The 12,673-nt window shown below is 40.0% G+C and overlaps 1 protein-coding gene across 6 annotated transcripts in view; it reads left to right on the forward strand.

The window, feature by feature from the left end:
• The first annotated feature begins 136 nt into the window (after positions 1 to 136).
• The window catches only part of cdk11b (cyclin dependent kinase 11B), a 15,830-nt gene continuing 3,293 nt past the window's right edge, over positions 137 to 12,673 (forward strand). Inside the window, exons 1-18 of one of the 6 annotated variants that reach the window (XM_020612528.1) lie at positions 137 to 214; positions 1,377 to 1,507; positions 1,948 to 2,087; positions 2,260 to 2,387; positions 2,480 to 2,618; positions 2,856 to 3,037; positions 3,283 to 3,408; positions 3,566 to 3,664; positions 4,038 to 4,175; positions 4,263 to 4,337; positions 6,037 to 6,254; positions 6,392 to 6,482; positions 6,582 to 6,703; positions 6,796 to 6,901; positions 7,078 to 7,199; positions 7,948 to 8,055; positions 8,846 to 8,962; positions 9,394 to 9,542. In XM_020612528.1, coding sequence (XP_020468184.1) covers positions 1,391 to 1,507; positions 1,948 to 2,087; positions 2,260 to 2,387; positions 2,480 to 2,618; positions 2,856 to 3,037; positions 3,283 to 3,408; positions 3,566 to 3,664; positions 4,038 to 4,175; positions 4,263 to 4,337; positions 6,037 to 6,254; positions 6,392 to 6,482; positions 6,582 to 6,703; positions 6,796 to 6,901; positions 7,078 to 7,199; positions 7,948 to 8,055; positions 8,846 to 8,962; positions 9,394 to 9,542 — 2,177 coding nt within the window. In that variant the 5' untranslated portion in view covers positions 137 to 214; positions 1,377 to 1,390. The other 5 variants (XM_020612530.1, XM_020612526.1, XM_020612529.1 and 2 more) reach the window with 5 other exon arrangements.

Raw genomic sequence — 12,673 nt, forward strand, 5'->3', positions numbered from 1 at the left:
CTTTAGATAATTCATTCCAGTATTTCTTTGTTATGACCCACCAGTCTATCACATGGCTGAATAATGACCATGACCGTTATATTATATTAAATATGCTGTATTATATTATATTATATTATTTAGTGGGTGCCATTGTTTCACATCGGAAGTTTTCCAAACGTTACCAACGCGTTGATACTTCCGGTGTGCCATTATACCGCTGCGCGTACTTCAGGTTTGTTTAACATTTCAATAGCACAGTGAATCATTTAACCATTTACTGCGCTTAGGCTTTTAACTAGAGCTATGGACACAGCCACGTGTTCTCCAGTTCATGACTGTACCTGCTGTACTAACTACTACTTTTAAAACCATGTAGTTAGCTGCAGAAGTTGTTTATCATCAGTCTCCCATGCTAGTTTTAGCTAGCTCATGTCAGGCAGCTACTGTCATAGCGTCACTCTTGACTCAATACATACAACGAGTTTAGATGTATGTTAGGTCAGTAAATTAACTCAACTACAATTTTGACGAATGTGCCGAGATAATCCGCTGTTTTACAATTCTCCCATTGATTTACACATAAACAAGTAAGCTGTAGTGTTAGCGGGTTCTCTGCGTCTCCCAAACTGTTTTGTTAGCTAAGCTAAACAGTACATTGGGATGCATCTGTTTTGTTAGCTAAGCTAAACAGCATTGGGATGCATCTTTTGTTAGCTAAGCTAAACAGTACATTGGGATGCATCGTATGTAAGCTAACGTTAACCAAACCGAAAGCTGCCTCATGTCAGATTTAACTACTAGAGTTGTAATGTCGTAGACATGGCACTGAACAGCACTTAGAAGAGACATAACTAAGTGTTTGGAGTTAGCACAATGCATTTAGACGCGACAGCATTTGCTAGAGAAAAGGTACAAATTTGTTATTAATGCTGCTGTTTTATTGAACTCATTGCTGTTTGCTGATAAGCGAGTGAGGTCCAGTATTTGTTAAAAGTTTACAAAAATGCCCCAGCTATCACATTTGAATAGTAATTCAGCTAAGATGTAATTTTTTAAAATGTTGGTCGAGCTTCATGAGCAAATTGTAACAAGGAGCAAACTAATATTCTACCCATAAATTTGATCAGTGGTCTTATTTTGTCAATTTACATAAAAGTAAAAAATAAAATATATAGAAGAATTACTATTAAGTAAATCAAGTAAATTCACTGAGAATACACCAAATATAACGAAAGCAGTGACCCACAAATGGTTGGCTCTTTTGTCATTGATCTTTTTTAAATATATTGGTTCATTTGTTCTGCATGAATCAACCTCATCGTGATTCTGAGCTGTGCTGAAATGACATGCTATATAATGAGCATGTGTGTTGTATGTGTGTGATGTGGAGCAAGGAGGTACAGAGTGCATGCTGATGGGGGACGAAAAGGAGACTTGGAAAGTAAAAACTCTTGACGAAATCCTACTTGAGAAAAAGCGAAGAAGAGAATTAGAAGAGAGAACCGATCCGAAGCGCCAGAAAAATGTAAAGTATCTAAAAAATTTATGTATGACATATGTTGACACAGTGTGATAAACAATAGCAAATATTTATCAGTTCTCTATTTGTTCTAGATGTTTTGTATTTAACTAACTATGGTAAGTGAGAATATACATTTATAATAAATACAAATAATTATAATGACATATTGTGCCTTTTAATTTTCATAAATTCGTGCTTTAACATAACTGCATTGTGTCTTTTAGTCTGAATGTTGCTTCAAGGGCTTTTGCACCAGGACAAAACAATTTTTAATGTGATTATTTTTTTAGCAAGATACTTGTTAAATATTTAAGTCGGTAAATATCTAGCTATATTCTAAATGTTATGGTGTTCCTGTTACCTTTCTTGATCCTGATCTGATGACATTTTAATGATTTATCTCCATCCGTAACCTAAAATTCTGCTCTTGTTGTCTTGCACAGTTCCCACAGGGCCTTGTTCCACAGGCGGATGATCGGGAATCCAAACGAGACACTCCGGAGGAAGGAGAACTACGGGATCAAAGAATGGAAATAACAATTCGTAATTCCCCGTACACACGGGAAGACTCAACAGAGGACAGGTACTTGGAAATGTCGAAAATAAAAAATGAGTAAATATGTTGACTGCTAATTCAGGGTATGTGTAGATTACGGTGGGAGTAAGTATCCATGTAACTTAAAAGTATTTATGTCATAATTTAAAAGATTATTCACCACCCACTTTCTTACAATGTTTTATATATATTTAAACAGAGGAGAGGAAGATGAATCACTAGCAATCAAGCCCCCACAGCAAATAGCGAGGAAAGATAAATCTCACCACAGAAAGGAGGAGAAGAGAAAAGATAAAAGACGCCATCGTAGTCATTCTGCTGAAGGAGGTGTGGAAGTGCTGTTCAGTTACATAAAACCAAACGTGTTACAGCTGAATACAAGACATTTGGAGTTCCACTTACAGTTTTTTCTTTTACAGCAGGGAAACATGCACGACCCAAAGAAAAAGAGCGAGAGAGCGATCGCAGGAAGCGTCAGTGGGAAGAAGACAAAGCCCGGCGAGACTGGGAGAGGCAGAAACGAAGGGAAGAGGCCAGAGCTCATTCACGCAGAGAAAGGTGAGCACTGACCACATATTAGACTAGAGATTTATTTAATGTAATGTCACAGTCGATTATGACTTTTGTGTAATCAGTATATTTTGTTTTGAATGTCGACATTACTTCTTTTGGATTTCTGATAAGTTACCAGGTATTCAGTTTGTCCCCTAAAGTCTGTTCAAGCATTTCAGCAACATGAAACTTCATCTAGATGTCTGTTTTTTTTTTTTCTTTTCAAATCTCTCTGAAGTTCAGATGGCAAGATGATCCCCCCCCATGTGGTTTTTTTTTGGATCACAGGGACCGACTGGAGCAGCTGGAGCGCCAACGTGAACGGGACAGGAAGCTGCGTGAACAGCAGAAAGAGCATCGGGACCTCAAGGATCGGGAAAGGAGGGCGGAGGAACGTCGCAAAGAACGAGGGGCTCGACGCGATGGTCAGTCTTTATGCTAACATTCTCATTCCAGTTGTGTTGTTAATACACAGAATCTGATTGAAAGAAAAGAGAACAAAAGAAACATAAGCATATCTCCCAAAACTTTTGACCCTTTTTCTTAACCATAAATCTCAAAGCATCCAGAGCTAGTGTTTTATATACAACTAACTATAAAGGTTGTAATTTTTAAACCCTGTGAAGTTAAAGTTACAACAGTGAATAATGAGAGACTTTTCTGTCTACAGCTCCATCTCACCACAGGATGCTACCTGATGAGTATGATGAGAAGTCAAAACAAAGTCACCGCAGCCGTAGTCCTACCCGTGATCCCCGGGACAGATCTGAACATAGCGAATCACGGAAAAGTGCAAGTGAGTTTACCATTATTTTGACTGTTTATAAAATAAAATTTCTATTTGCTTTTATTATATTTATTTTTAAATCTACCCTGTCATTGTTTGCTGGTACAGCGAGTCCCTTAGATATATTTTACATTTCAGCCTAAGTCTTACTACTTTTTGTCTGCAGCATCAAAGGAGGAGAAACCGGAGGGCAAAGACCTGCTTGCAGACCTCCAGGACATCAGTGACAGCGAAAGAAAGACCAGCACAGCAGAATCCTCCATTGGTAATGGATGATATAAACTACACTTAGAGAAACTCAATGTCAGCATGTGCAAGGACAGTTTTGGATACTACTGTATGTCTAGTTCATACTAGTATTAGTTGTTTAATTGCTGTAGTCCTGTAAATTGCAATAGGTTGGGAAGTATGACTTGTTCGGTTGAGGAAGGAAGGAGGAAAATCACTTGCTTATGTCAGTCATACAGTTTCTTTGAATAAGAAGAGATAAATTGATCAGAAGCACCGCATTAATGCACAGGTGCCAACACAGGACCACCAGAGCTAACAACTGCGAGATGACATGGCAGTATAGTATTGCAGGTGAATTGTTTCGTGTTATTTTAAAAACTGCTTTAAATCTCCCTATTCTTGTCTAGCATCAGCATCAGGCACTGACGAAGAGGAGGAGGATGATGATGATGCAGAAGAGTCCAGTGGCAAGAGTGAGGGTGAAGAAGAAGAGGAGGAGGAGGAGGAGTCTGTCTCAGGGTCAGGAAGGTCTGAGCAGAGTGCAGGTAAAACTGCTTGTGACTGCTCTATTACTGTGACAGGTTCAGTTTTACAGCATGACAGGTTTAACACAGCAGCTTCTCTCTTTTCAGAGGATGTGAGTGAGGATGAGCAGTCAGAGGAAGACTTTGAGGAGGAGAGGGAAAATGGAAATCACATAACTGCAGGTGGGTGGACCTCTGATGCTTTTAACATGTCACCAGTGACATTTCCAGTCTTATTTTTGAGATCTTATTGACCTAGTAAAGTCATTTAGAGGCATAAAGTGTTCTGTAGCTAAATTGAAAATATGTCCTGAGTGTTAAATGTTTTTGTGTAAACTGTTGACAGGGTGCATAAATCACATTTGGGTCAGTAAAGTCTTGTCTTTTTCTGCTGAGATATTATTTAGAATTCTTCTCTGTCATAAAAGGCCCTGCCAGAACTCTTCACTGCAGGTTTCTTAAAGGCGCAGTATGTGATCCAAATGCAAAGGCAAAGGTAGCATCACCATAATTTCAAAAACACAGGAGTGGAACCTGTCACTGTCAGACTGATGGGCCTTTTCCACAGCAGATCTTTTGACTTATAGTAGGAAAATCACAAGTGTTGCTAATAACATTAACAAAATACTGGTTGTGTTACTTCTGTTACTGGTTCTTCTCCAATGTCCCAGTAAGTTATGACAGTGAGCACACACAATACTAGGACTTTGAAACTGGAGCAGCTAAACAGTAGTCAGCTATCATCAGCTTCAGTGAAAAAGGCCTATTGACAGGTCTTATAATACAGGGACCTACACTAGACAACAACTACCAATAATAAAAATTTGAAAGTTCATTTTTGGCCTTTGAAAAAGTAATTTAACAAAAACCAACTAACTCAGCTCATTAACTTAAGCCAGTAAAGACTACTGGTTTAAGAGTCTGCATCTCATGAGGTGAATCCCAGCTCCCCTAAATGCATCCACGTTTCCCTCGCTTGCGTCTTGATCCTGCCAACATAAGATGCAAGGCATGAGGAGAGAGGAAATACTTTTAACTGACATGAGACATCCTTTCCTTTGACGCTTTATGTGAAGCATCCAATCACAAAATCATTTCTGATAAAGGGGCATGTTAATCTATAATAGACTTCCACAAAGGATGTGTTCGTGTATGCTTGGTTATAGCTCCTTCAGGCAGTTTCCTCATTTTTGTAATACAGTATCCCAAATATTTGATGTCAGTGCACTCCTTCAGGGGACCATCTGACAAAAAGAAATCTATAAACACTGATCTTCTCTCCTACCTACTTCTACAATCATGATGTTACTCTTTAAAACTTTGTACTCAATATCATGTTCTAATCCATATTGAGAGCAAAGCCGCAATAACTGTTGCAGACCAGCACTGTATGGGCAAAAAAAAATCACCAATTCATCAGCAAACATTAGATGATTGATGAGTGAGTTGCCAACCATGCAGCTTGTCCTATAGCCATTAGGTGGAGCTATAGCAGACCGGAACAACTTGAGCGAGGATCAAGGACTGACTGGGATTCACCTACAGTCTTCATTTATGTTTGCAGGGTCACGCCTGATCCTTGCCTTAAAAAAAATAAATAAACAAAATGATTTAATAAGAGAAAACAAACAGTGATTTGGTGTATACACTTTCATTCTTGAAAACTGTAATGGAAAAGTTTCACTATTTTGACAGTTGAGAAAATAATAATAATTGTAATAACTGATAATAATTGTTAGTTGGAACCCTAAATTGAATTTAATTGTGAATCTAACAATAAATCAAATGCATAACAGCAATGAGTGGTTCATATCTTTAGTTCTAGTAGCTCCGGTCAAATGCGCTTACTAATGGTTAACATGCTTTGTCTTTTGACCTGTAGTGCCTGAGTCCCGTTTTGACCACGACTCCGAGGAGAGTGGAGAGGACATGGAGGAAGAGGAGGAGGAGGAAGATGAAGCAGGAGATGGTGACCCCACGCCTCAATCTCAGACACACTCGGGCTGTCCCACTCCCGAGGAGCACTATATCCCTGACTCTCCCCCAGTTTCACCTGTAGAGCTAAAGAAGGAGCTGCCAAAATATCTGCCTGCTTTACAGGTTGGTACCAACATAGCGCAAGTCTCAGCGCCCATTTAAATTACAAACATGCACAAATTATGCATGTATATGTAATCATCTTATGGGAACTAGCATTATGTTAAGGTCAGTTACATTGTTTGTATGATGTTTTTCAGGGTTGTCGCAGTGTTGAGGAGTTCCAGTGTCTGAATCGAATAGAGGAGGGGACCTATGGTGTGGTGTACAGAGCCAAGGACAAAAAGACTGGTATAAAAAAATAAAATAAAAACATGTAGATTCATTTGCTTGTTATATTCTCAGATGGGTTGTGTTGATGAAACAGTACAAATGTTCTCATGCTTGCAGATGAGATTGTGGCCCTGAAAAGGCTGAAGATGGAGAAAGAGAAGGAGGGCTTCCCCATCACCTCTCTAAGAGAAATCAATACAATTCTAAAAGCTCAACACCCAAACATTGTCACAGTGCGGGTGAGAGAGATTGAATAATACTTACTGAGGTATTAACTCTTTATTAGAGCTGCTTTAGGCAAATCTAATCCTTCCTACCCCCGCTATAATAGGAAATAGTTGTTGGAAGCAATATGGACAAGATCTACATTGTGATGAACTATGTAGAACATGACCTGAAGAGTCTGATGGAAACCATGAAACAGCCCTTCCTGCCAGGTAAATCACTGTTGAGCCCTGGACCATTTCTTTGTGTGTGTAATAATAAGTTGAATTGGATAGGTGTTCTGACTTTATTATGTGTCCTCTAATAGGTTTTATTTGGGGTTTGAGAGTGAACATCTCTGCTCCACCTCATAAAAGCTCTGTGAAAGCATTATGTCTCTTTTTTTCAGGTGAGGTAAAGACTCTGATGATTCAGCTGCTTCGAGGAGTTCGACATCTCCACGATAACTGGATTCTCCACCGTGATCTAAAGACATCCAATCTGCTCCTGAGCCACAAGGGAATCCTCAAGGTATAGATAGGACTGTGGTTCTGCACCCCGGGGTCCTATAGCAAGGAAAAGCATGCCATGGGCCCTTTAAACTCAAAGCATAAGACAATTGGAGAATCATGATTGTAAAAAAGTTGACCATCTCCCACAAGTTTTACCTCTGGTAACATTCAAGAGGCATGAGTGTCTTGAGTATGTCACTTGTAGACTGAGAAGTTGTGAAACCTTAAGGGCACAAGGGTGGTTACAATATTTAGACTTTCACTAGTTACAACCCCAGAATTATGATTTGATTAAATTACCATGAAAAAAATGCACTGAATGGGGAAAAAACCTAGCTCTAAAATAAATGAGTTTTTTTTTTTTAAATCCATCTTAAGTTTGGTACAGTATGGAAACTCAAAAAAGTGTTTGATTACTTAAAATCAATTAGAGCATGAATTTCTGGTAAAATGTAGACAGACTGGGTTCATATGTAAATAAACCAGGTTTTCATAGATATTAATCACTGTGAATTTTATGTAAGCTGACAAAAGGAAATAAGAATTACAATTCATCATGCAGTTTTCCAATTTTGACTGTTCCGTCCCATGCTGCACCAGAGTTTATAGTCAGTTGATCTCCTATGAAAGGTCAGGGCTTCATAAAATATAACACCTTTTTAGGAACCTCACTGGTTCTGGGGCATTGTTCTTTCCTGCAAATAAAAATTAGTGATCTTACAGTTTTGTTTTGTTTTTTGTTTTTCAATTTCTATCTACTGCTATAGATCGGTGACTTTGGTTTGGCCCGGGAGTATGGTTCCCCTCTGAAGCCATACACCCCTGTAGTGGTAACCCTGTGGTATCGGTCACCAGAGCTGCTGCTTGGAGCCAAGGTGAGATTTCAAGTTCACACTGTCTCCCCTCATTGCAGGCTAAAGTAAAATACCAAAAAGACATCATCAATGTGATGCATGCACTGCATGAGGTAGAACATTACCAAGAATACCTGAGAGCATATTAGGAGATCACTGTGAAAGGCTACTTTTGTGGCTAAAACTGCACAAACTGCGAGAGTAGAAATGTTCATTATATCAAGTAGGAAACCTACCAGTTAGCTTAAAGTCCAGAACTGATTTGTTTTTCAGTTGGTTTGTGATTTTAAAAAATGTATGTAATGCAAGGATGTGTGCTGCAAAAAAAAAAAAATCACCTTTAAACTAATTTTGGAGCTTTATATCAAGCTGCTTTATTTTTAGTATATTGTTTAGTGTATTATTTTTAGTGTTATGACATTGTGGGAACATGTTTTCTACCCCAGTCCTTTGCACACATGCTTGATTGCTTGTTAACAGGAACCTTGCCTATGCACCAGCTTAAACTACAGACATTAAGGTTAATATACGTACATAGAGGTAGTTTCATCCTCTTGATTGATTTGTTTTAACCAGAAATATACCCAGGAGGAGACATCTGTGAAGCATTTGGTTTAAATGATACCAAATACCACAAGACACTGTTGGGTTTTTTAGTGTATGATTTATAGAGCCAGACAGCAAGGTCCAACAGCCTGTCAGAGCACATCCACTTCCCCCCACAAGACAAACTCAAACATAAAAACATGCCAGGAGGACGTTCTGATTATGTTTCTGTGGAATGCCACTGTGTTTGTTCTTCATTCTGCAGGAGTATTCCACAGCTGTGGACATGTGGTCAGTGGGCTGCATATTTGGCGAGCTCCTCACCCAGAAACCTCTTTTTCCTGGAAAATCTGAAATTGACCAAATTAACAAGATTTTTAAGGTAAATGCCTTCATTTAGCCTCATAAAACACAGTAAATCCTTACCATAAAGGGTAACATGACCTCTGTTTAGAGCCTGTAAATGTTCAGTGCATGTATCAGCCTGCAATTCTGTATTGTACCACCGGGTGTTGGTGGATGTCAACCCAGTGAATGAAGTTGCTATGAAACTGAGAGGCTCATTGTAGTTGGCTGAATAATTTTCACTAAATGATCTGCATGAAGCATGACAGCTGTGTGGCCTGGTGGCACTAAGCCCTCCCAAGCCATCCAACAGTCCTTACCAGTGATGGATTAAAGTATTGAATTGTACTTACCACTGATCCACTTTTACATGTCTGTGGTGAACAACTCCACCAAAGTGGGAATATTCCATGTCCATGTCTGCTTGCACTAACAGCATGTCTGCTGACTTGTGTCTGCTGTCTGTAGGATCTGGGGTCACCCAGTGAGAAGATCTGGCCCGGCTACAGCGAGCTGCCCGCTGTGAAGAAGATGACTTTCACAGAGTATCCCTACAACAACCTGCGAAAGCGCTTTGGAGCGCTGCTCTCAGACCAAGGCTTTGACCTCATGAACAAGTAGGATTCTTAAAGGTTGTCTTAATCCACAACACCTCACATGCTCTGACATGTTAAGGAAATTATCAGGTGGTTCACCTCTTCATTGGTAGGCTATGAGTTACCATTGACGCCGTAGTAGGATGTAGCTCGTAGGCCTAGTAAGTGATCTGTTCCTACTCTTTTGACGCAAACACTGCTGGTAGTTGTATACAAGCAAGCTAACTGTCATTTCCTTACAATAGTCCAGAATGATTACAAGCTCATATTTGAAAGTTTAACCATTCATCTAAACTTGCTGAACTAACATGTTAATAGTTTTCCTCAAATCTTATCATAGGCTGACAATGTTTTTTATCTGCACAAAGTTGTTTAGTGAGTCAAAATCACAAACATGAAGCTGCTTTAACTGTATATTAGTATTTTCTTAGCATTATAGCTTAAATAACCTTTGGCCTACATTACAGTACTTGCACTAATCTACAATGTATTTACTAGGGATGTAGCAAAAACGTACGGTATGATTGCCATGATAAAAAGTCTACAATATGGTATTTATCACAATATTTTTAAAAGAATCATGAACAAGTTTTAAAATGCCCTTTACTAAGTAATAAATCAATGTTACATAATAAATTAATATCATAATATATAAATATCATTGCATCCTTAGTGTTTACATTAGATTTTATTAGTACAATGCCAAATGACAATAGTCCATTAAAATTGAGTTTACCCACAGACATTTAAAGTACATACACAGTTCATGCCTAACAGATAAGCCACTGTAGGTAACTTGTTTTTATAAATAATTATCATGAGAATGGAGCCCTTTATGTTTTTTTTTTAGCTTGAGCACATGCCCCCCAACATATCTCTGGATGGCCCTGATTCTGTTCCATCCCTTCGTTTTGCTTTTCACACACACTCTCCGCATGGTGATACTCTTAGTGTGTGGATCAGGTCGCATATTTCTGTCTGAGCCCAACCCAAGTCCGAGAATATGGTGACTGAAACTTACAAACGCACTGTATTTTATGTCCGAAGCTGACCTGATACCTCAGGTACCGACGGGTCCCACTGGGCTTTTTCACATTTGATGTGGAAAATCATTTTTACACAGAAGGTAATAGGATCGTGATTCTGTCTTGCACATTCCAAAGATCAGCTTTGTTTAGCATCTGCAATGAGCAGAGACGCGGTTCACAGCACTTCTCTCACCCACCCACAGAGCCTTCTGCCTACACCTGTAAATGACAAAACCATACCACTCAGTTTCGTCACAGTTGCAGAGGATGGTAACAACGTGTCCACTGTGCTGCTGGAGGGAGTACGGTTCAGTGGAAGCGTGGTGCCTGGCCAGCCTTGCTGAAACCATTCAGCTGTCAGAAGAATCACATAGCGTTTACTCAGGGACATCCTGAGATCTCAGGAGGTCAACACGTGCTGTTTGAAAAGCTTCAGACAGAACAGTGGAGTAGACGTTTAGAGGTGTATTTGGCAGGTAGAGATTATAGAGCTCTTTGGAATATCACAGACCCTGTGGAGAAGAGTGTTAGAGGATCGAGGCACTGAATATCCAATCTGAGCAGTGGCTTCAATATGCAGTCGATTTCTGAACTTGCTTTACTATTTAGTGCTTCAAACTAGCAGTAAAAGTGCAGTTATAATATGATTTGATGCTGTTGGCTGCTGGTTTTTCTATCATACATAGTAATTAGTTTCCATCACCTCATGTCCCAGGTACAGATGTGGGCAAATTTGTTGGTACCCTCATCACTCATTAAAACAATGTTTTCATTTGTCCTGAAAAGTGATGAAATTAAAAGCAACTGTTTCATATATACCTACACGCCTTTGGTAGGTGTGAAAAGAGATGAAATATCAAACGGCCTGGACAGATTTCTAATTATAGATGAAGCAAGCATGTGACCACAGTAGCAAATATTCTTAAGACATTTTAGTTCTGTAGAACTGTAGCCAGTCTCAATGGACGCAGCCACAACAGGAAAATTGACCCTAGATTGTACAGAAGAATAGTAAATGGAAGACAAAGAGCCAAGGACAGCTTCCAAAGCGATACAAGCTGAGCTCCAAGGTCAAGCTACATCAGTGTCTGATGCACCATCTGTGGCTTTTTGAGCAATAGTGGGCTCCATATCCAAGAGGACTCCAGTGTTGAAAGAAAAACATAAAAATGCCAGACTGGAATTCGCTAAAATGCATATTGACAAGCCACAATGGTTCTGGCAGAATGTCCTTTGGACAGATGACACGAAGCTGGAGCTTTTCGGCAAGACCAGAACACCATAATACTGTGAAACATGAAGGAGGCTTGGTTTTGTGGTTGCTTTGCTGCGTCTAGCATGGGGTGCCTTGAATCCTTGTAGGACACAATGAAATTTCAAGACTGTCAAGGTGTTCTGGAGAGAAACATAGTGCCCAGTGTCAGAACGCTCTGTCTCATGGCTCCTCCAACAGGATGATGACCCAAAACACACAGGTAAAGCAGCCAAGAATGGCTAAGAACAAAACACTGGACTGTTCTGAAGTGCCCTATGAGCCATGATCTGAATCCTATCTAACATCTCTGAAAAGCACTGAAACATGCAGTCTGGAGCTCGAAGTGGAGAGGGTGAGCAGCTTCAAATACCTGGGCGTCCACATCATTGAGGACCTTACTTGGACACTTAACACCACAAAGCTGGTCAAGAAGGCCCAACGGCAGCTGTTCTTCCCGAGGAGGCTGAGGAGCTTTGACATGTTGCCTAGGATCCATTGCAACTTCTACAGCCGCATCATTGAGAGCATCTTGACCAGCTGCATCACTGTCTGGTACGGCAGCACTACTGCTATGGACCGCAAGCACCTGCAGAGAGTGGTAAAGACTGGAGAAGATCACCAGGACTCCACTGCCCTTTCTGCAGAGCATTTACCAGCGCAGGGTGCGTAGGAAAGCTGCCTCCATCTTCAAGGACCCCACCCACCCCCAGCACGGACTGTTCGCCTTCCTACCCTCTGGCCGGAGGTTCAGAAGTGTGAAATGCAGGACCTGTAGACTGAAAAACTGTTTCTTTCCCTCTGCCATCAGACTTCTAAACAGCTGAGGAGTTTATTACCAGGAAATACGTCATGTACTGTCGACCTGTACT

Source organism: Monopterus albus, unplaced genomic scaffold (genome assembly GCF_001952655.1).
Source record: "Monopterus albus unplaced genomic scaffold, M_albus_1.0 scaffold126.1, whole genome shotgun sequence".
NCBI lineage: Eukaryota > Metazoa > Chordata > Actinopteri > Synbranchiformes > Synbranchidae > Monopterus > Monopterus albus.